Source organism: Theobroma cacao, chromosome 1, assembly GCF_000208745.1.
Source record: "Theobroma cacao cultivar B97-61/B2 chromosome 1, Criollo_cocoa_genome_V2, whole genome shotgun sequence".
Lineage (NCBI taxonomy): Eukaryota > Viridiplantae > Streptophyta > Magnoliopsida > Malvales > Malvaceae > Theobroma > Theobroma cacao.
Window position 1 is genome coordinate 27,419,836 of NC_030850.1, and position 25,116 is coordinate 27,444,951.

Below are 25,116 nucleotides of genomic sequence, written 5' to 3' on the forward strand. Positions count from 1 at the left end.
CCTTAGTTGTTGTCTTTTAATTTTAGCAAGTTCTAGACCTTTTTTCTTTTAGCTGATTAAGAGCTTTGCAAGCTTTAAAAGGTGATCAGAAAATTTTAAGTGCTATTGACCCCCTATAGCACTCCAATGGGACTAATAAGGTGACTAAAAAGTAATCATACAAGATCATGGATTGGTTCAATGATTCGATTCGGAGCAAAAAATTAATCACTTTTGAAATAAAATTAAATTATAACATAAATTTTCATTAACAATTTAAATATAAGTTTTTAGATTTGCCAATATAAACAGACATAAAGCAAAAAGAAAAATTAACATTAAATTTTCATATCAAGCATCATAAGTTGTGTTCAACGTGCTTTCATGCTTTCAAATTTATCGATAACTAAATCCATGTCAATAGTTCTAGCAATCTCTTTCTTAATGTAAATGATGAGTGTACTAATATTAAAATTGTAAAAACTAAAGCAAATGTGATTACTAATATAAAGCAAATGTAAAAATTAAAATTAAATTGGGACTGGGGAATTAAAGAAATATTACTTGTGAATTATGATAAATTCATTCTAAATGTTAGGGATTTCGAAATTTGTGTGAGTTAAAAGGTTTTAGTATATTTATTTGGTTTGGAGAGAAAAAAATTGTTTGATTGATTTACAAAAAAAAAAAGAAATAGGAGAAAGGGATTTCAAATTTGTATGAGTTAAAAGGAAAAAATTGTTTGATTGATTCATGCAAAAAAAAAAAAGAATAAGAGAAAGGGTGAAAATTGTGTGCAAAGGGAAAACAAGAAAAAAAAGGAGATGAAGCAACCCAAGAAAATAAAAGAGATGAAGGTTTAAAAAAAAAACTGAAAGGTTTCTATAAAAAAAAAAAGGAAAAAGGGAGCAAAAAGGAAAGAAAGGTTTAAAAAAAACTAAAGGGTTTATATCAGGGAAAAAAAGAAAGAGAAAAAGGAAAACAAGGAAAAACAAAATGAAAAATAATTTTAAAATTTGGAAAAACCAAGTGCAAAACAAAAAAACTACAAAAAAAAAAAGAGATGAAGCGTTTAAAAAAACCCAAAAATATGAAAGGTTAAAAAAACTGAAGGATATCTATTAGTAGAAAAATAAGGAGAAAATAGAAAAAAATAATTTTAAAATTTGGGCTTTGAAAGGATTGAATTGGGCTTTAAAATTTTGGTTTAGATGACTTACCACTAGTTTTAAAAAATTTATTTAATTTGTTTGGGGTGACAAAACTATTTGTTTTAAATTTTATACACATAAAAACAAAAGAAATTAAAACTGAGGGATGATGGCCACCACCCCTCTCTTGTCGCCGCTACAAGCAACAAATAACATAATATCATAATTTCCACTCTTAACAAACAATACAATTCAAGCCAACAATAATTATAAGATAATAAATTCAAGCCAATAAATCAAATGTAAATATAAATTGACAAATATAGCAAATATGTAAAGCCCGACCTTATAATATACTATTCATGACATACATGTGATGATAGCATGATTGCATCCTAGGAGAGTCCCGAAAAATTTACAAAAGTCGGTATTGTACCTAGAAGTACAACAAAGTTTATTTAATCCTCAAACTAGATCAAATAGGAATTTTAAGGTGAGATTAAGAGTTTCACAGTTCATGGATGACTTAAAATGGTAATTTGGAGTTTGAGGATCAATTTGGAGTCAAATCAAAATTTTCACTAACTAGGGGTTAAATGGTCATTTGCCACCTGGGGACAAAATGGAAATTTTAGAAAAGATTTTTTGACCCCATTTGATTTATTGGAGTATAATTTGACTTATTGGAGTATGATTTGAGGTTTAGAAGTGAAAAATTTTAATTTCGGTATAATTTGGAGTAAAAGGGTAAAATGATAATTTTGCCACCTCAGGGGCAAAATTGTAATTTTCCACCACCAGCATATTTTTCCAGCACATGGTCTTCCTTTATCTTCATCTTTGACCCTTGACTAATCATGTGGTGGAGATAAAATGTTTAAATTTTAAAAATTTTAAAAACGGACCAATGACATGATGCCACGTGTCATGCCTTTATTAATTTATTATTTTCCTTTTTAAAAGGCACAAAAATCAGCTCATCTTCCACCCCATGGCCGGCCAAACCAGCAAGAAGAGAGAGAAAACAAAAACAAAACCCTAGAGAGAGAAAATCAAAGAAAAAGTGTGAATTTTCAAGGAAATTAAGTGAAAAAGGTGAGATTTTTTCTATTAAGCTTGAGTTTTCTTATTCCCAAGCATTTCTCTTTATTTTCCATGATTAAATTACATGTTTTCATGATGAATTCAATTCTGAAAAAATGGGTTAGGAGAGAGAAAGTTGTTGGATTTATTTGATTTTAATTTATGTTAGTGTTTTTAGTTAGTTTAGCATATTTAGAAACAAAACAACAAGAAAAGAATTTATTTTCTCCCCCAACCATTAATGGCTGAATTTACCATGTAGTGAGTGAGGATGAGTTTGATTTTATTCTAGGAGAATTGGTTAAGGAATGATGAATTATGAGCCTAGAAAAATAATGGGAATTTTCGGAGCAAAAATACGAATTTTTACCCACTAGGGGTATTTTCGTAATTTGCTGTTGGGACTGATAATTTGCACCACACTGAGGGACATTAAGTTAATTTGGGTGCAATTGAGGTATAGAAACTGAAAAGAATTAAATTGGAGTTTAAACGGACCCGTTAGGAATTTAATCGGGTGATAAGACGAATTAGGCCAATACCGGGTTTAGATAGTTACCAGTGCATTTTTGCATTCCATATCATGCATTGGTAGTCTAAATTAGTTTAATTTTGATTTAGTACCAACTTGGTGAAACTCTCGATTTTGTACTGTGTCAAGGTGGTGAGTCCTCCGATAAAGGCAAGGAAATTGCATCCGAGGACCAGTAGACAGAGTGCTTCGAAAGTCTGCATTCTAGACATTGTGAGTAAACTTACTGTCATTTTAATTATCTAGGGTGGTTTTTAGATGCTTTCATGAATTCTATGGAAAAAGGAATTTAAAAAGATAAATTTTCATGTTTTATGAATAAATGAGTTTCAATGAAATTAAATTATAAATTGTTTTGAAATTAATAGTGATTTTGAAAAATAGAGTACACGGAGACTGTTAATTGTGGCAATTTGATTGTTTAAATTAACTGGCTTATGATAAATCGAGCATGATTGGCTAGTTGGCAATTGTATTGAAATGCGAATTGTTTGGTTACCTTGAAAAACTACGAATTACAAAATTGCCATATCATGTTATTGAGTTTTATTATATGGTGGATTATATATTAATTAATCACTGCAGTAGGGGGTTTCTGTGGACCAGCCTTTTAGAGGGGCACGGTAAACCCCATTATATTCTTACCTCGAACGGAGAGGCGCGTAGGGTATCTCCTGGGGTAAAGTTTAGGGTTCACTTCACGCTAAACCACCACGTGAGGGGGAACTCAGCCAACGCCAAGGAACGGCTATGTTTTCAAAACAAAAACATGATTTATGTGAAATGTGAATTTTAATAGCCTTGGCGGTCTCGGTAGGATGCCTCGGCCAAGGTGTCCCCGAGAATGGATTTATGGCACAAGCCTAGATTTTTATGAGATTCATAAGCCTCTTTACGTGTTTTGAACAAAATGTGTTCTAATGCTATAACCCAGTTTATGATGATTTACTTTATTGTCTCCATGTACTCAACTCTAGATGTTTATGATGATGTTTGTTTACTCATTGGGATTTTATAATCTCACCACCCTCCTTTCCACCCATTTCAGGTTCAGTATAGACTGTAGATAGCTGATCTCATCGAGGACTACAGTTGGATCTGCATTTTCCAAACCGTAGGTTCACAGTCCTCTTTACTTTTATTTATTTGGGGGCACTCTTGTTATTGTAAATTAAATTAAATATTTTAGCTTACTATATTTAAGTATGTATAAATTTATTTAGCTTTTACGTTATAAAAATTATTCACGTATAACTCTATAAATATTGTTTTATAAGAAAATAGAATATTTTACTTAATATTTCTTTTATTTTCTTATTATATTCAAATAACCATAATTTCGTTTTAAATGAAGATTTTAGACTTTTAAACTCATTTTGAATATGAATTATGTGTTTTTCACTTGTATATTACGTTTTAGCTAGTTTCGAATTTTTTGAAAAAAATGACCAAAATACCCTTGTAAGACGAAAAATAATATTTTATTTGTTTAAAGTTGGAAATAGCTTAAAATCTTTTAGAACACGATATTTGACAATGGTTGCTCACAAGGGAACAGAGAAACTGATAGTAAAGCCTTGCGAGGTTTCGGGTTGACATCTCGGGTAATAAGTGTCTATCGAGACACCGCGACAGTTGTCACGGGCTCGAGGGGAGTACCGGGTCGTGACAAAATATCAATGAAAAAATAAAAAAACACCAAATATATGTGAAAAGCCTTCCGATGTAGAAAAAGGTCATGGAAAAATCGATAAAATTAACTATACAAGAAATAAGCAAATTTAAAAAGTTCAATATTTTAAACTTGTTATCAAAAACTTAAGATTAACAATAATTGAAATAATACAATGAAATTAACTTTTTAGAGACCACCAAATCTACCCCTAAAGAAATCTAATTAAATAAGATTATCTCTCCCTTGCTGTCTCCATGGAGCAACATAATCTCTTTTTTTTCTTCACCTAGTTACATGCCACTCTCACATGAAGCTTTTTGCTATATTCAGCTACAAAAAATGAGAAGAAAAAACCTTTACAGCAAGTTTGATATGGGGAATGGCTATGCTATTCTAGCTATTCCCTATTTATTCCTAGCTATTAGTTATAACTTTGTTTGGTTAGTAGTTCAACAAGTAATAACAATTCTTGAGTAATACTTATTCTTTAAAATCGGTAGAGACTCCTCTTTAACTAAACTTGACCCTCCCCATAGTATTATCGATTCCATGTCTCATGGAATAGTTGTTAAAATTGTTATGACTAAATTACCCCTCTTAGATTTAGAACCTATCCATATGAAATAAATTTTTCTCTCTCTCTTCCTCTTTTCCCTCTTTCTTTCAATTGCATGGTTTTCTTCCACGGTTTCTAGCTCCACTAGTAGCACTGCCTTTCTCATCCACCTTTCTAGCTACATTACATTCTTTCATAGTCCAGGGGCTTGCTTATTGTGCTCTTGTTTTTTATTGAAAGTGGAAATAACCCAAGTGTTGAATTATTTTATATTTGAAGTGATTTGATTCTAACTTGTGTATTTCTTAATTTTTTGTTTGTGGGTCAAGTTTGTTCTCCTTTATTTCTTTGATTCATTGTCAATATTATAGATTATGCTTAGTGGCTGTGATTTGGGTAAATTTTTTTTACTCTTAGATTAATAAAAAATTAGATATAAAATGAAAATTAAAGAGATAAGTAAAAGAAGAAGAAGTAGGCAAACTTAAATCTTAGTTTCTTTTTTCTATTATGTTTTTCCTCTAAGATTTTTTTTTTTTTTTAGTTTTGTTTTATAAGGGTTTGTGTATTTGAAAGAGAGAAGAGAGAGAACGTTTCTTTGTTAGAAGAAGGCTTATTGATTTGGGTTAGTTTTGTAATTCTTTAAGCTAGAAGCTGTTTTAGTAATGCTAAAGGTAATAGTAATGGTATCTAAGTGTAGCTAGAGAAGCATGAGCTGCCCAATACTTGTATCTACACACTTCTACCTCTTTTGTTGTTGCTTAATAGAAAAATCTGTCACCTCAAGAAACACATTCTTCGTATCCTTCTTATTCATTGGAAAGGATAGATTATATGTTAAGTTAGTTTGTTATGGTTCATGAAAGCTTGAGGTGGGATGATGGAAGGTCTTGTTGTGCTTGACAAAAGTTTAGAGGAGCTGTTGGGTAGTAGTTTATTGCTTTCTTTTTGCATCCCGAAAAGGAAGAAAGGGAAACGATTTTGTCTTCATAATTACAGGACATAGGTATCAACTCTAATGCAGGAGATTACCAGACTTATTGATTTGGGTTAGTTTTGGTGTATATTTAGTACTGATATACTTAACAAGTGAGAAATTTTTTCTTATAATGCTAGGTTAAAATGAACCGTTATTTTTCTTTTCATTATCATTGTATTTGGAATCATGCTTATAAATGCATGAATAATAGTGAATGTATATACATTTTCATTAATGGAAGAAAGTAAGTGGTAACTTTTGACTTATGCAATTTTTTGCTATATGCATGAATTTCCTTTGCTTCTATTAGCAAGCACATAAATACATGAATTATTTCCTTTTCTCTGCCTATTTCTCTAACCCAGACGCACCACCTTTCACAATTAAAAACAATTATGATTAAGAAAAAAAATAGATACATGAATTCCCTTTAACAAACTTAGGCAAAGTATGTTAGAGGTTTATTTTTTAGTGGCTTTTCCTGGGCAGGTTGTCAACATGATTTTGAAATGATAGGTTGATAATGGCATAGCATCTTAAAATCATGTGCTTTTTTTGTATCCAAGGAACTTATCCCTGTTTTCTATGAATGAAATTGTCAAACCCTGTTTTATAAAATAATTACGACGTCATTTACATGCTCAATAGAATGTTTGCATGTTTAGGAAGTTCGAGGAATAGTTAAAAGATGATATTACCCCTAATGGTACCATTAAGTCGATTAAGCCTCGAATTAGTTCAAATAGGAATTCAGAGGTGAAATGTGTTTGTGTGTGTGACTATTAGAGTGGTATCAGAGCATGGTTTAAAGATTAGAGATTTTGATTTTAAAGCTTTGGATTTTAAAGTTTTTGGTTTTAAAGTTGTTTTAAGAAATCCATACTAACACTGCGTGGCCCAAGTTAAGTTAAGTTAAGTTAGTTAAGTTAAGTCAGGTTAGGTAGAATAGAATACGTGCATCTGCATATAGAATTTGGAGTTGTTGAGACTTGTTTTGGTTTTTCTTATAAATCTTATGGGAGCTATAGGAACTCCTATTCCCAGTAATTCACTTCCTTGTTAATGTCATGCAAAGATCATAAGTAGGGCCGTTGTTCGGGTTGAAGATGCCACCCGTGCCACGAGCCAGTGTTGAAAAGATCTTAAAACGAATGCTCCTAATGAAAGATTAATGAAATGATATATCCCTTCGATTATGGATGGAGAAATTTGGAATTGGACAAATAGGCCGTGATAATTTATTCATTTGGTGGAGTGTACAAATTAAGCATTGAGGTAAGAGTAAATTCATACATATGTGCATGAAGATAAGAACACTATGTTAATTAAGCGTGTTATGCCCATATAAAAGTGGTGTTGATTTCAATTAAGCGATTGTGAGATTTTAAAAATTGATTGGATTATTATAGTTCATAGATATAAGCACGTNTAAACTCCTTTATATTCTCACCTCGGTCGTAGAGGCGCGTAGGGTATCTCCTAAGGTGGGCTTTTTAAGTGCACTTCACGTGGACCACCGCGTGAGAGTGAGACTCAACCAACGCTAAGGAACGGATATGTTTCAAAATAAAAATATGATTTATGCGAAATATGAATTTTAACAGCCTTGGCGGACTCGGTTGGATACCCTTGGTCCAGGTGTCACCGAGTACAGGATTTGGCATGAGCCAAGTTTTGAGTAATTCATGAGCCATATTGATTATTTGGTTGAAATGAATATTCGTGATGTGAAAAATTTACTGAAGTTAGTTATTTTTTAATTGTCTCCATTTACTCGCCTTTAGATAGTTTAGATGGTGTCTGTTTACTCACTGAGATTTTATAATCTCACCACCCTCAATTCCCCATATTTCAGGTTAGGTAGAATAAAATACGTGCATCTGCATATAGAATTTGGAGTTGTTTAGACTTGTTTTGTTTTTTCTTATAGATCTTATGGGAGCTATAGGAACTCTCGTTCCCAGTAATTCACTTCTTTGTTAATGTCATGCAAAGGTCATAAGTAGGGCCGTTGTTCGGGTTTAATATGCCACCCGTGACACGAGCCAGTGTTGGAGAGATCTTAAAACGAATGCTCCTAATGAAAGATTAATGAAATGATATACCTTTTCGATTATGGATGGAGAAATTTGGAATTGGACAAATAGGCCGTGATAATTTATTCATTTGGTGGAGTGTACAAATTAAGCATTGAGGTAAGAGTAAATTCATACATATGTGCATGAAGATAAGAACACTATGTTAATTAAGTGTGTTATGCCCATATAAAAGTGGTGTTGATTTCAATTAAGCGATTGTGAGATTTTAAAAATTGATTGGATCTATTATAGTTCATAGATATAAGCACGTGAACTAACTCGAGAGTGAGTACTAATGATTACTATAATTGATATGTGGTCATGAAGTAAGAAGTTAGTAAACAAATCTACTCTAAGGATAAGCTTGAATTTTTTTATGCATAGTAAGGAGGAGCCAAGGGACTAAAAGACTAGATGTGGAATTGACAGTTTGAGGTTAAATGACTTGGAAATGTCGAATCTAGTCTAAGTGTCATATGAAGTTCTATAATTGATATTGATATACGAATTACTTTAAAGATCAATTTAAAAGTTTATTTGGTTCAAAGTGTAGCCTATAATACGAATGATCAATCTTAAAGGTGATCTCCCTAGAGCAAGGAATTTAGAAAATGTTGATGTTTGGATATACTTTAAGATAGAGAACTTCTGCATCCTAAGTTTAGAACAACTTTGATCTTATGATTGCAAAAGCAAGGTGTAATAACTATGTAAATTATTCACTTAATAAATGTGATTGATTATTGATGAACAAAGTCAAGATCTTGATGTTTAGTGGTATACAATTTGATAATTATGTATTTAAGGGTTATTTAGAGACAATTTCTTCATCAAATTTGCACTAAATGTTATGGTACAAGCATATCAATGTTAATATGAAAATGTATCCAGGAATGATCTTAACATATCACCAAAGGAGAATTAAACATGTTGAAGTTAATGTTCTAATAGTGTGCATATGATAGAAAGCTAGTTTGTAAGTTGTAGTTTTCATGAAATATATAAGGAATATCAATATATGAACATACACTTGGAGTTGTAATTTACAAGTTTGGAGCATTTAAGATATGATTAAATGGAATTAGCATTAGTTAAGGTACGTGAATCTTCTAATTAAATTTTGTGGAGTATACATGATAGTAGAATAGAGGAACAGAGTGTCGTGATACTATATGGTGAAGTTACTATACAATATGGAAAGAGTATTCTAAAGTGGGATTTATTGACTGATGATAAGTGATGTGCAATTTGAGATACATGTAGCTATGAATAACTTTGGAGATCTTTGCTTAAGCAAACTCGTACTAAATGTTATGGTAAAGATATATGAATGTTAGTGGCAAAATAAAGACATTAAATCAATGTTCTGATCGCGTACTTGTGATAGAAAGTTAGTATTGCTAATTGTGGTATAGACTCAAAGGGAAGCCACACGATTGTGAATAATTGAGGTAGTAGCTTTAAAGGTAAAAGAGTTGCTGGGATAAAGTGAAATCAAATAGTTGCAATGCCACAGTACTGACTCTCAAACGCTGTCGCGTTAAGAACCCCTAATGGCTAGCAAGCATTAGTAAATTGAGAGTGGCATGAAGATGAAACTTACGAGTTGAGGAATGGTCATTGGTTTTTATGCTAAGCTTTGTTGTTTGGAATCTTAAATGCATTGGGGAGGTATTAAGATAAAGATGATGAGTGAAATTGTAAAGTTTCTTTATTGCCTTGTATATTTGCATGTAAGAGAAAGAAAAATTAGAGAGTTTTTGAGATGGTTACATAAAACTAAATTAACATGGGGAGTGTTAAGATGAATAATATGATGACTGAAGTCAAATATTAAGAAATAAGGAAAATAAGAGATTAAGTCTTGTTAAAGACTAATGAGGAAGCGAACGAAAGGTTAGATGAATGTATGAGATACTGATAAGAGATGTCAATACCAAGTGAGAAAAAATGTAAATAAAGATTTCAATAATGATATAGCAAATGAGTTGAAAGGCTGTGTTGTCAAGGTGGTGAATCCTCTGGCAAGGGCAAAGAAATCGCACCCGAGGAGTAATAGTTGGAGTACCCGAATTTAGTTTTCGAAAACTGTGAGTAAACTTATTATCGTCTTAATTATCTAGAGTAGTTTTATACAATTGTGTGATTTTATGAAAAATGGGTTTAAATGGTAAATTACTATGTTTTAGGAGAAATTATGATTTTATAAAATGATTTTATAAATTTTCTGGAAAATCGAATACTGGTTTTGAAAATATAGTAATTGGAGACTGCCTGCTTGTGTTGTAAATTTATGGTTTTAAATTGAATGGCTTATGACAATAAATGAGCATGAATGGCTAAACTGATTTTGGTGTTAGAATTATTTGTACTGTGTATTTAGCCTTGAGAGGCTAGGTTGCGATAAATTGCCATGTCATGCAGAAAAAGATTTTATAAATCAGGTGGTAGATAAAAGATTAGCTACTGCAGTGGTGGGGGGTTCCGTGGGCCAGCCTATTAGAGGGGCACGGTAAACTCCTTTATATTCTCACCTCGGTCGTAGAGGCGCGTAGGGTATCTCCTGAGGTGGGCTTTTTGAGTGCACTTCACGTGAACCACCACGTGAGAGTGAGACTCAGCCAACGCCAAGGAACGGCTATGTTTTCAAATAAAAATATGATTTATGCGAAATATGAATTTTTAACAGCCTTGGCGGACTCGGTTGGATACCCCTGGTCCAGGTGTCACCGAGTACAGGATTTGGCATGAGCCAAGTTTTGAGTAATTCACGAGCCATATTGATTATTTGGTTGAAATGAATATTCGTGATGTGAAAAATTTACTGAAGTTAATTATTTTTAATTGTCTCCATTTACTCGCCTTTAGATAGTTTAGATGGTGTTTGTTTACTCACTGGGATTTTATAATCTCACCACCCTCAATTCCCCACATTTCAGGTTCGGGATAGCCGGTAGATAGCCGATTGCATCAAGGACTTCAGTTAGCCTTGCATTGTCAAAATTATAGGTTCACAGACTCGCATCTTATTGGTTAGTTGGGGGCCCACGTGTCATTGTAAAAGTAATTTTATACTTTAGTTATCTGATTTAAAATATGTATGAACATATTTAGCTTTTACACCATGTTTTTGGCGAGTTTCGGTATTATCGAGAAAAATGACGAAAATGCCCCTGTGAGCTAGAAAATAATATTTTATTATTTTGATTTGAAAACGACTTATGATTTCTTGAAATGCAAGATTTAATAACTGTCACTCACTAGGGAGATGCGAAAGCTGATGCTAAGTCTTGCGGGGTTTCGATCAGCATTCGGGGTAATGAGTGCCTATCGGGACGTCGCGGCGGTTGTCACTGGCCCGATGGGAGTTCCGGGTCATGACAGAAATCCATTAACTTAAAAAAAAAAAACTTGGGCAAAGTAATTAGTCAGTTACAAAGAGAAATAAAAATATGTGAAAGATACTATACTCTATTTATGCCTTCTAATTATATGCTTATGGGGCTGAAATGTGCTCCTGAGGTCACTTACCCATACCCAAGTCCATTTTTTGACTGAGGTTGTTGTTGTTGAGCAGTCAATGATCTAAAATATCAGTTATATTTTCAAAGCTTAAACACTGATTTTGCTGTGAAGGTTCAAGGACAGAAAGCTAACAGGAAAAACAAAGTTTCAACTTAATCTTCAATTGATCTTAATCTTCAATATCTTGAACCCATGCCAAATCTTTGGGTATAAGAGTTTTAACTTTCAAAATATTAGTTTACAAGAAAAAGTCTTTAGAATGTTAAATCTCATAAAAAAACTTTTAGCTAGTTAAATTGTCTTTATAAATGCTAGAAAAAAATTCAATTTTTTTTAAAAAATTTTATTAAAGAGGGATCAAGGTATAATCATTACTCATAATTATTGTGCAATCTTATAACTATAATATAAAATTTTTAAAAAAATACTAACTGTGCGTACGTGCTTATTGGCACGAGTTAAGGTGATATTTAAATATATTATGATAAAAATCAAGTGAGGTTGATTATAGAAATTAATAGAATAATTAAATTAATGAATGCAATAATCAACATATATATTAACTCTAAAAGACCCACCCAAGCCATAATTTATTCTTATCCCTACACTTGTCCTTCATCCCAACCAGCTTACATCCAACATGCTCAATAAAGCATATTGCTCACCTCATTTAAAAAGATATTTGTTAAAAACTCTTTGTTCACCTGATTCACACTCATTTTGTAGATTCCATAGATTTCAACCTCTTAATTGAATTTTAATTTAATTTAGAGCTTGTAACGTTGTAATTGGAGTTGTCATAATCCTTGAATTATACTATAAATACAAATTGAATAAGGAAAAAATTTAGGGTAAAGGGTTTTCAAATAAGATTTCAATTAAGGAAGGTAAAGGGCTTTTGGGAAAGTTAGTTGAAATTAAATCCATTATTTTAGGGTGTTGATGCAAAGATACATACAACATGGTCATAAATTAATAATGTTTATTTATTTATTTTGTTTTATTTTCTTACTTTTTATATGCCATATGGCTTTAATATTTTTTGTACATAATAAAATAGATTAGAATATTTATTTTTTGCAGTCATGGTTCGTTTGTGTTTGAGAAAGGATGTTGAACGAAGAAAAAGGCTACTAGCTATGTTTAAATTTTATACAGAGATTTGTTGTGTTGTTGGTCTGTTCTTGGACTTTATTGTCTGCAACGTCGACTTTATGCACTTATAGGCCAAGAGTAAGATCTTATACATTAGATTTTATTGCAAATCGAGACTATGTGAAGTGGCTTGTGTATGATAATGATATTTCATGTATTTCACAAATTAGGATGAATAGACAAGTCTTTTTTAAATTATGTGAAATGTTAGAAAGTATTGGAGGGTTGAAGTCAACAAAGAACATGGTTGTAAATGTGCAAGTAGCAATATTCCTACATATTATTGCTCATCATGTTAAGGATCGAGTAATTAGTTTAAATTTTAAAAGGCTGGGTGAGACAATTAATCGACACTTTCATAATGTTTTAAATGCAGTGCTGAAATTGCAAGAACATTTGTTTAGAAAACTTGAGCCCATTCCAACAAACTCAATAGACAATCGATGGGAGTGGTTTAAGGTAGATTATTGATCTAATTAGCTTTGTAACTATATATACAAGACATTAATAGGTTTACTTATAAGTAATTCATTACATTGGATTTGTAGAATTGTTTATGTGCTTCAGATGGGACATACATAAGGGTTAAGGTGCCAAGTGTAGATAAACCTAAATATCGCACTCGTAAAAGGGATATTGCAACAAATATGTTAGGTGTATGTACACCTGACATGCAATTTGTCTTTTTTCTTCCTGGTTGTGAAGGGTCTATAGCTGATGGTAGAGTTTTCTAGATGCACTAAGGAGAAGGAATGGACTTAAAGTGCCTCATGGTAAGCTTTCCTATGATAATAGGAAGGTATTTCAAATTATGTACTATATGATTATTCTAATTAAATAAATAAATAAATAACTTATTTAGTTTGTTTTATATAGGTTGTTACTACCTAGTTGATGCAAGCTATACAAATTGTGAGGGCTTTCTTACACCTTTTAAGGGTTAATGATATCATTTGAATGAATGACGTCAAGGCCATGAACCAACCAATTCTGAAGAATTTTTTAATATGAAACATGTAGCTGCTCGCAATGTTATAGAGAGATGTTTTTGGTTGTTGCAAATGAGGTTGGGTATCCTTAGGAGTCCATCATTTTCTCCGATTAGAATACATAATCAGATTATTATAGCTTATTGTTGGTTTCATAATTTTATTAGAAGAGAGATGATTTTTGATCTTATTGAAGTTGATTTAAGGGAATATATTGAAACCAACACAATAGTTGAGGAGGATTTTATAAGTATTATTGATCCTATTGATATTTGGAGCGATTTGATAATAGAATTAGCAAATTAAATGTTTAATGAATGGCAAGCATCTAGGCAAAATGATGATTAACATTTGTTAGGCATATTGTTAATTGAAGAATTGTTTTAGTGTTTCTTTTCTTTGTCAGTACAAGTTGTGCTTTTTCTAATTTGTTATTAATGTCTTAATGTTTTGTCAATTATTGTTGTTAATTATTGTTTATACTGTACTTTTTATCCTGTAAATAAAGTTTGACAAGTTTTAATATCTTATTGAATATATCTCTTTATCTTTTATTTTTTTAACATTATAATTAATTTTTTATAATAAAATATTTGGTGTATGGTAAAAAACGATATCTGCATCTTCAGCCCTAACTTCTTAAAGTTCAAAGGGAACCAAAAGAAAATGGAATTATGATGAAGATGTTGCACTTATTTCGTCTTTGACTGATTTGCACAATATAGGAATATACAATGCTGACACTGGTTTTAGAGGGGGTTATTTAATAAAACTTGAAAATATGGTTGTAACAAAATTACCAAATGCAAACTTGAAGGCGAAGCCCCATATAGAGTCTAGAATAAAGACTTTGAAAAAAGAATGGACTATTATATATGATATGCTATAAGGGACACATACTAGTGGATTTGGGTGGGATGATCAAAAGAACATGGTTGTTACTGATGATCCTGTATGGGAATCTTACATACAGGTAAGTTTTTGGTTTGTACTTATTTAAGTATTTTCATGTTAGTTTTTTAATAATAATATAACTAATTGTCATCTTTTTTTTTTGTTATTAAAGTCACAAGGAGGCTGCCTTTTTTAGAAAAAAGAGTTTTCCTTTCTTCGATGAGCTTAGTCTTATTTATGTAAGAGATCGTGCAACAAGAAAATATGCACAAACTGCAGCAGATATCCTCGAAGAAATGCAAGAATGTAATGATACAATAAATGAGGAAACAAAAGGTGAAAATCTAGTTGGATATAGTTTCGACGATGAGGATTTCTCCAATATTCAACCTCAAACATCAGCTCCTAGAAGTGAAACTACTTCAGCAAGGAAGAGGAAAAGGCCAAATGAGACAGGTGATCCCATTACATCCGAATCAATTATTACTGCTACCACGATATTGGGTGAAAATATAAAAGAGGCTAGAATTGAGTTCAACAAGAGTGTTGGGCCACAGGTGAACATCCAACAAAAGGCTCAAGAGTTAGATGGGATTTTAAGTCAAGTAGAGGGATTGACAATGAGGGAAAGGGTTCTTGCTTCAATTAAACTTTCTGAATCTCCAACTTTTATGTTTGTGTTTTTCAGTATTGCTCTTGATTGAAGACTTGAATGGCTGAGGACATTTCTTGCTGACCATTGAGCTTGGATGGCTTTAAAAATTTTTGTGAAGGTAAGTTCCTGATATTGTAACTTTTTGCCACTTGTGGTTGATGTTGATACTAATTATGAAGTTCATTAACAAGTCTGAACCTTTTTGAGTTAACCGTTGTATTGCTGGTTGCATAATGATGATGTTATTGTAGCTACTTTATTGGTTTTATGCATGTTGTAGGTTAGTGTGATGAATATTCATCCATTACTTTCAAGGTCAGTGTATTTTTGTAAACTAGACCTTGGCTTTTGATTATATGTAATAATATTGATAACTCTATAATATAGAGTTATTTGGACTTAATTTTGATAGTAATTTAGTTTAGTTCTTGTAGTAATGAATAAAAATTAGTAGATTTTATTTAATTATTTTAAATTAGTTAATTTAGGTGAGTCAATCTAATCATAGTTAATTTTGTGCTTAATTTGGTGTCAATATGGTTAAGATAGGTTGTTATTGATTTATTTGTGCTTTGGTGAGTATTGATGAAAAAAGAATTTTAGTGAAAGAAGAAAAGCAATTTCAAGGTGCATACTTGCAGTGCACATGTTTTGATATATTGGCCATAACTTTTTTTACAGAGTTCCAAATAAAGCGATTCTTGAACCATTGGAAAGATAGAAAAAAAGCTACAACTTTCATGTTTATACACTGCTCAGTTCAGCTTGGAAGATGGTCAAAAATCTTGTCGAAGTTGATGCACTGCAGCAATCTTAGAGCAATTACGATTTCTGTTAATTAATTAAGCAAAGTTGCGACCCACGTAGTCTGATGAGGAAATCCCAACTGAAATTGATTTCTTTCTTCACCCAACTTGGTCTAACTTCAAAGCCTATAAAAATAATTTTTTTTGGGACTTAAAAAGAGAATAAGAGAACAAAACACTTGATTGAAAGCTGAGAGTCTAGCCTAAAGTCATTAAAGCTGAGAAGATTTTGAAGGATTCAAGAAAAGTTGGAAGATTAAGATTATAATTCTTGAGTTTTATCTTTTTTATTATTCTTTTATTTTCTTAGTTTGTTTTTATTGTTTAAACTTTATTTGATGATGATGTGTGACTTGATTGGGAACTAATTCATTAATTTAAGATTATGATTGAACTCAATATGTAGTCTGAATTATTTATCTCTCTTTTGATTATGTTTGATAGATTTAAGTCGTTTATTTTATTTGGTTCTTAATGCTTCTAATTGCCTGATCACCAATTAGATTGAATTGGAAACCTATGTTAAACCTTGACGAAGGAGATTTAGGTAGACCTTGAATAAAATAACGTATGATCGAATACACTTAGTTTATTAGATGATTTGATTTGCACATAGGGTAGACGTACACCTATAAGCCATATGTAGCCAAAATTAAAGCACAAACTTAATGAATCTTTCTTCAATTTAATTTGCATAGACATATAGTAAATTAATAGGGAGAGGTATTTTTATAAGAAACTCGATAGAAACTTGTAAATAATTTAGGACTCTAGGTTAGCAACTTAATCCATTAAACTAAGTTGAGAGAGAGAGATAATAATCAGATGAAGTATTAAGGGACATCATAATCTTAGGTTTGGTAGTTAAGTGAGTTTTATTTACTATTTAATTTTAGTTTCAGTTTATTAGTTTTAATTTTTTTATTTTAATTGTTTGGATAAAATTAGGGTGTTATAATTTTAGTAATTAACAGTAAGAATTAAAACAATTCTCTGTAGGAAAGATACTCTGTTCATTACTATATTACTTGTTAACGATATGTGCACTTGCGTAAGAAATCAACGACAAATATTCTCATCTAAAAGGTATTTATAGTATGACAAAGCTCTTTCATTCTCTATTTCTTTCCATGCTAATATGCAATAGTTATGCTTGTAAATTGTCATTTTATTGCCAAAGATGGAATGCTTATCTAAATCGAAAGACACATTATTTCTTTCTTTGGCATTTATGTTTCCTCAGCACTACATGCTTAGTTCAAAGAAATGATTTTCTTTTTTTTTTTAAAGGTAATATGATTTTCTATTTAATATATCACAAGACATAACTTCTTTTCTTTTAGAAAAAAATGGAAGACCATCTTTCTAATTTCAAAGATATGATTTTCTATTTAATATAAAAAAAAACATGATTTTCTATTTCCACTAGTTTTTTCATTTTTTTCCCAAATATTTATTCTCCAATATTTTGTCTAAACAATATTTTAAAAATGATTCATAATATGTGAAGAATTGACTAAAAATAAACATCTATACACAAAATTTAATTGATTATGATGGATAAACATAATGCAATTAAATTATATTTTAGAATAATTATCCATTTATAAAAATATGTGAGTAAATTATAATTATTTTTAGCATTTGGAATAAAATATAAATATGTGATAAAATATAATTATGATGAATAATTGTCTTTTGAGATAAATATGTATTTAAATTATAATAAAGATAATTTTGTTTTTTTTATGAAAATAAATGTTAATATAATAAAGATTATTTTTGTCTTTTTATAACTATTCCTTTCTTATTTCAATTTTATTTTTACTAACCAAATACTGCAATAAATTATAATAGTATTTCCTGCTCTATTCTATTTATTATACTAAATAAAATAATATTATTTTATTATATTCTTATTTTATTTTATTCTAACAGAATAATTATTTTATTATATTTTTATTTATTTCGCAAACCAAACTTCTTATTAATATCTTGCAAAATCATAGCCATTGGATGTGGCTATGTCTCGTAATCATTGACCATTTAAAATCACGAAACCAAGTCTCTTCACGTGAGCCAATTAAAATGCATGGAGTTGAAGCCATACAGCCACATGCCCATCACAAACACCAATAAGACAAGTAAAGCATATGTCATACTACAATGATTTTTTATATTTTTCCAACATAAAATTTGTGTACTAAAAAATTATTTTATTATACGTCATTGTAGGATGGAACCCATTTAAGTACTATTATGGGGAAAAGTAGCAGAAACCAAAAGTCATTTACTTGAAGACATGAAAGAAATTAAGGTCAATTGTTGCAATTTCAAAATGTTAGAGGAAATACTCATCAAGATGCTTAATCTATTTTTTTTAACTTTTCTTTGATCTGGATCCAAACTTACTCAAATTTTGATAATATATATTTCTCTTTCTTCATATCTCTCTTTTTAAAAAAATAAATAAAGAAATTACTATATTAGTATCAGTAATTTATTTCATATTGCAGGTGCTTATCTACTAATTAAACACATTAATATTTTCATCCACTATAATATTTAATGCCACATAGGTGAAAAAACAATTTTAACATTTAATGCTATTTAATCATTATTTTTTGAATACTAATAAAAAATAATATGTTTAATTTTGTAGGTCAGGTTGTGTTACATGTTTGAAATATTATTATTAAAAATAAATAAAAAATTGATTGATTTACACGTCCTATTCACTATGCAAGAAATAGTTGTAATCTTTTATATTAAATGTATAATCTAGACATTAGAAACATAAAAAATCTGGCACTCTGCACATTCAACACTCAACAGAAACCGGTTTATGAGCTGTCAATTATACTGTCTTATTCTCATTAATGAGAAGCATGTGAATCTTACAGAGCTAATAACTTGTTATGTTCTTTTTCGAGTGAGGGTTTGTAAATTGTATCCCCAGAAATTATCCTGTTAAGCCCAAAAGACAAAAGGGAAAACCTCTTGCAAAAATACAGTGAATAATATCTCAATCATGGGGTTGGTTTTCTTTTTTTGGAATTTTATATTCACTTACATTACCAAAATGCGGCCCATTTCAGTGATGTTGAATCCACAACAGATCAGGCATGGGCGTTCAGCCGTTTACTCAACTAATTTAGCAAGCTAAAGGCATCTTATCTTTCAGTATTCCTCCAATATCACCCAATCAGGATAAGCTGATAAAATGTAGGTAGTGTCTCGTTTTCATCAGTTCTTTGATTGATTATAGAGATTTTCACATGTATCGTGCTCAAAACGCTTTGTAAAACAGTTGGGCCCATGTGGTTTCTGACCCTAGAAAGATAAGGAGTGTTGAAGTTCTTTATAACCAATTCATCATATGATTACTGAGTGTCTCAATTCTCAAGGTTTCTGGAGGACTTGCAACAGTTTAGCCACCTTTAGCGACAACATTGATGGAAACCGCCCAGCCCCGAGTTGAATTGTTCATTTCTTTTTCTCTGAATCCTCTTATTCAATTTGATATGAGTGAATCTTTTCCCCTTAATTGCCACATATCATTTTCATTACCAATTCATTCACTTAGGAATACCAACCAGTTGATGTCATGAATTTGGCTTCACTTTATGTGATAGATGCGTCTCTCATTTTGGACTTGTCTGCTTCATCGCTTTGGAAAAGGTTGTGTTCTTACAAGTAAACAGCATGGGCTGCTCACATCACATGTATCACGTTTAAATGGTCTGTCTGCGAGAAGTGAAGTACTTTACGTACCTTCGGGGGTTTTTTATTTGCTTATCTTTTATAACACGAGAAAAATATTACTACCATCATTAAAATTCAATTTATCAAATTCCTTGAGAATCTAAGCTTAGCATAGACTTCAATTGGACGATTTCTCATTTAGAGTTTAAAACAAAAATGAAAGTGCAGGGTTAAATTTGAAAAGTGTTTTGTGTGTCAAAAGGCTTAATTATATCTGCTTTTTATATGGTTTATTTCGGCTTAATTATATATATCTGCACGCCTGAATAGATGGAATATGTATTGAATATTTTCTATAATTTACTCAAACTTAAACTCTATAATAATGACCATTATAAAATTTAAAGCATTGGTACTGCCTGTTTCTACATGTTGCTCTCTCTCTCCCATACCCCAATCGAGTGTTTGAGTAAATAATCTCTGTAGGAAAACCAGTATACAATGATTACGTTGAGAAAAGTTTTCTTTAATCTGTTTTTATAATATATTTTGAAGACTCCAAATCTGATACGAAATCCGTTGCCTGCTAATGAACGATTTGGTGGAGCCTGTTGATAAATATAAAAATCATTTATTATTTGTGTGTGTGTGAGAGAAGAGATCATTAACTAGCCAGCCGTTTTCAAATTGATGTCTAGTGGCCATTTTAAAAATGCCTGTTGCTCTTTCTTGTTTGGTGGCAACATCATACTTTGCTGAAATCTTTGGCGATATAAATCTTACTAACCAGCAAGAAAATCAATATTGAGTACAAGTTGTGAATTAATTTGTTTTTTAAGAGAATAATTCAGTGTTGTAATCTTGCATGTTTTCCAGGTTGCAAGATGAGCTTTTCGGCCTGCAATTATTACCCATAATTTAAGGAATGTAATCATGCAAAATTTTATTCCATCTTGAAAGCTTTCATGGAAGCAAGCATTTTAATGAACTCAAGTATTGGACTTCACAGCTGATCAAGACACTTCTTTTTCGGGTATGAAAGTATGAAAAGATTACAAAAGTATTGCCAGCCAGTCTTGACAAATACACACATTGACATTGTAGTTTTTTCTCATTTACAAGCATGCAAATTGGTTATCAATGCTGCCAAAATTATTTTGCTTGCAAGACTAATTTTCATGTTTTGACAGTTTCAAGATCGTTGAACAATACTGCTTTCATTTATACTGGTCAACAGGCTGCAAAATTATTATTTATTTTTGTTTTTATCTTCATTTCCTATCTGAAAAATGAGGTTAAAATTTGAACAAAAAAAGAAAAAAGTTACAACTAAAGTGATGGATAAATTGATTATTACTACTCAAATTTCTGGTTGTTCTGGTAAATCCCCAGCTCTAGTGAAGAGATTATACCAAAAATCCATGTTAGTATCACTAACATACAGATTTGAACCATAGTCATTGACTGGTTCAAATGTTGCAAGTGGGGAGATTGGAAGGTACTGAGGTTGAAGGTCAGAACCAACCACTTGAAAATCGCTGGCCATGCTTGAATTATCAGCCGACAATACCTCTGACCAGAAGTTCTCATCGATTTCAGAGAAATCTTGATGCGTTTCAATCTTCATGCACATGTTACTATTGTTTTCGCTTGTCGTTACTGTGGAAACCTCGCTGCTCGATTCTGGTGGGGAAACTGGCCTGCATCCGGGGCTATCAGTTACAGGGCTTAGAAAATTCACGGGTTCTTGTTCTTTTTTGATGTCTTTGGATGAATCAATGCCTTGTCGCTTGTTGTCATTGGAGCCATGGTTCTGCTTCAGTCTCTTCTTCAAGTGGGTGTGCCATACGTTTTTAATTTCATTGTCTGTTCGTCCCGGTAATCTCGCCGCGATTGCCGACCATCTGAAAAAGCAAACAAAAACAGAAGGAGAATCAGAATCTGCTTAGCCTATGCAGTAAACAATGTGGTGGTCTTGCTTTGCACAGTAATTTTTAAATGAATAAATGATGAAATGACTTTGTCTTTCAGCGGCACAAGGAGAAAAGTTACGTGCACTAACCAAAGTGCTAATCTTGTTTGATATTAGTGTTATTATTAATTTTTTTTTTTAATGTTTGAAACGTGTTCATAATAAGCATAGCGACAATTCACAGCAAGGAATCTTCTCAGTCCCACATGTTTCTATGATTATATTTATAACCTAGTTGAAATTAAAAATGGTTATCAAACCAATGTGCTCTAATAGTAAACAGCATATTCCAATATCTAAATCAAACTAATGAAAAGAACTAGAAACTATTGGAAAGGATCAATGGATATCTGATTTCACTGCTCCATACCATACCTTAATTGATCTTTCATATATCAGAATGAGTTGAATCGATCCCTACTACATATTTTGGTTTTGGCTTATGCTTTGTTTAATTATGCTAATTAAGCCGAAGGCTGAGAGAGAAATATAAGTTTCTGGGAACAGAGAAATTCAATCAATACGCACCTATTACCAAGCATTTCATGTAAGTTGATTATGGTATCCTCTTCCTCCCTGGTGAAATTCCCTCGTTTGATGTCTGGCCTCAAGTAGTTTGTCCAACGAAGTCTGCAACTCTTTCCACACCTCAATAAACCTGGAAAAAGGAAGAAGAACAGAGAAGAGCAAAAGATCAACACCAGTGCTACTAAATTACACGCATTTCTAAGATTTGATCATAAGCTCGCTCGATGCACATCTTGAAACAAATCAAGATTCTTAAAATTTGATGCAATTTTATTAACAAGTAATTACCAGCTTGTTTTGGGAGTGCTCGCCAGTTGCCATGACCGTAGAGTTTAATGTAATTGATGAGAATCTGATCTTCTTCAGGGGTCCAAGGACCTTTCTTCAACCCCATTTTCTCACAGCATGGAGCTCTCACCATCGTTCTCTCTCTCAAAGCTGAACAAACTCGGCTGCCTTTGTTAGCTCTGTTTGGAGATGCGAAGAACTGATAAGCTCAAAATACTAATAGTATTTATAGGGTTTTATAAATATTTACAGCATCGAGAGTTGAGACAAAAACTCCAAAGCAAAAGTTGGGCTGTACAATAATTTTATTTCACATTTATCAACATTAAAGGCATTTAGGAGCCCACAGGTTCTGGGAAGTCTCCTTCTCGTTCATCTCACTCCCTTATCCAAGTGTATGGTGATGGTGATGGTGATGGTCGAGTGGTCAAATGAAACGTGGGGGATATAATTTGTTTGAATGGAATGATTTATGTTCACAAGTGCATGTTCATGCATTTCAGCTCAACTCCAATTATTCAACTTTGAATTGAGTATAGGAGTGCCTATACATTTTGCTAGCAACTGTTTTCATTTTGTGACGTCACAAGTTTATTAGCACGCAAGTAGATTTTGGTGTTTGACTTGGTCAAAACTGAACCACTCAAACCCAGTTCAGTACAGTACATCTCCTATTTAAAAATAGGAGGGGGCAAATTAAAGGCAACTACATATCTCCATCTTTTCCCCTAATTCCTCTGCCTAAGCTTTAATTGACCTTGTCTCTTCTGTTTTGCTGTGGAGCTATGTATTGTTATTGTTTTACCATTAAGAAAAAATAATCAAGAAACATAGTTGTTGAAGATAGTAATCCCAAAATGTTTATTTGTTACTTACAATTAGTATTATCATTTCCTAGTTCATATGAGAGTCCCGTCAGATCGGTTAGGGCTATGCATGATGATAGTCATAAACGTTATCATTATGCTTGAGGGGGTACTCTAATGGTTGGAGTTTCAACTTTCAATTTGAAAATTCGAGGTTTGAATTTTGAAAAAGAGAACCCAAATTTTGTCCGAAAACCAATAAGTTTTCACATGTATAAAATGAAAAAAGAAACAAAAACAAAAATAAAACCTTAATCTTCTTCCCCAAAATCCGAACAAGAAATCTTTAAATTGAAGCTCCACGCTTTAACCATCAACTTTCCATTTAATATATTTTATCATCTTTTATATATATATATATATATTCAAATGCCTTTCTTGAATGTATGGTATCATAAGTAGATTTATTCTTCTTGTTTTTACATATAGATGATTCATATGTCTGGTTACAGATTAATGCTAAACCTTTATTTTCAAAGGTGTTACATATAGATGATTATGAGCTGTCATATATGGTGTTTAGAGAATAATTTTTGGGCTTTCACATGGTGGACAAGTATCTCTTCCATTCCTGTAATTACAAGCTCCGTCTAATTTAAAACTTAATAAATTTCAAAAATGAAATACTAGATCTAATTTTTACATGATCGTTGATTTATTATTTTTAACTGTCACATATAACCAATGCCTAAGAAATTTACTGAACTTTATTTTTTTTTTCCCAAACGAATATTCAAGAGAGGAAAATGTTTTCTTTCTTTGCGATGCTTAATTAGAATCTATATATCTTAAATAAGGGATATTTCAGATATTTAAATATAATAAGAGTTTCTCCATCTGTTGCCAATTGGATTTAAGTTGGATGCTCATCTTAAAATTTAGGATAAAATACATTGACCCTCTCAAATTTTAGCTATAATTACATTTGGATCTAATAGTTTTCAAAATAAACACTTCGTCCCAAACGTACAAACGACATTAATACCTAAATATGAAATGTCTAAAACATCTTTATTCTTTTTTCACTCTTTTCCTTTCTTTCAGATCTGCCGGTGATACTTGCTGACCTCGACCAGCCACCCCAAGGAAGCACCAGATCGATACTCCCTATTGCTCTCCTAGGGGAGCAATATGATGGATATTCCTAGGGAGCACCAGATCGGTGCCCCTTAAGGGAGCGCAATCTAGTCAGATTTAACGCTCTCCGACTAGATCTAACTGCAAGGTGGTCGATTGGTAAGAGGTAGGGTAGAGTTGTTTTTTTTTTTTTTGAAAAATTATAGTTTGGTAATTTTTAAAATTAATGAAAGGTCAAATTATTTTTTAATATTGTCATGCTATCAAATTAACGAAAACATTAATGGTTGACTAATGGCTGGACTTATGTATCCAACGGAAGATATTCTTTTGAGGCAAACTGTGCATTTTGAAACTAACAAAATTACGTGGAATTATGACTCAAACTTAAGGGTGTTACTATATTTTACCTTAAAATTTAACATGCTATCAAACTAGCAACTACCTATTCATTGGTTCTTTTGTTGATTCATACCATGTGATAGGTAAATTGATTATATCTTGAACATATAAATATAACAAAAGTCTCTCCACTTATCATCAATTGATTTTAGGTTGGATATTGATTTTAAAAATTCAACAAAATGTATTTTGTTTGGATGAATTTGGTGTATATAAACAAT

The 25,116-nt window shown here is 31.6% G+C and overlaps 1 protein-coding gene and 1 pseudogene across 1 annotated transcript; one reads left to right on the top strand and one right to left on the bottom strand.

Moving 5' to 3' along the window:
• Positions 12,957 to 15,300, top strand: LOC108661404 (annotated as a pseudogene).
• LOC18613146 (myb-related protein Myb4) lies at positions 20,964 to 22,846 on the bottom strand. The gene is made up of 3 exons (XM_007050242.2): positions 22,551 to 22,846; positions 22,263 to 22,392; positions 20,964 to 21,666 (listed from the first exon to the last, which is right to left on the bottom strand). The coding sequence occupies exons 1-3, from the start codon at positions 22,681 to 22,683 to the stop codon at positions 21,123 to 21,125; spliced, it is 807 nt and encodes a 268-aa protein (XP_007050304.2). The 5' UTR covers positions 22,684 to 22,846; the 3' UTR covers positions 20,964 to 21,122.

Bases quoted from the DNA above. Each gene is read 5' to 3' on its own strand.
- LOC18613146 (XM_007050242.2), bottom strand. From the start codon at position 22,683: ATGGTGAGAGCTCCATGCTGTGAGAAAATGGGGTTGAAGAAAGGTCCT. The intron at 22,393-22,550 runs GTAATTACTTGT...TCCTTTTTCCAG, and splicing joins AGCACTCCCAAAACAAGCTG to GTTTATTGAGGTGTGGAAAG. The intron at 21,667-22,262 runs GTGCGTATTGAT...TTGCTTTTTCAG, and splicing joins CATGAAATGCTTGGTAATAG to ATGGTCGGCAATCGCGGCGA.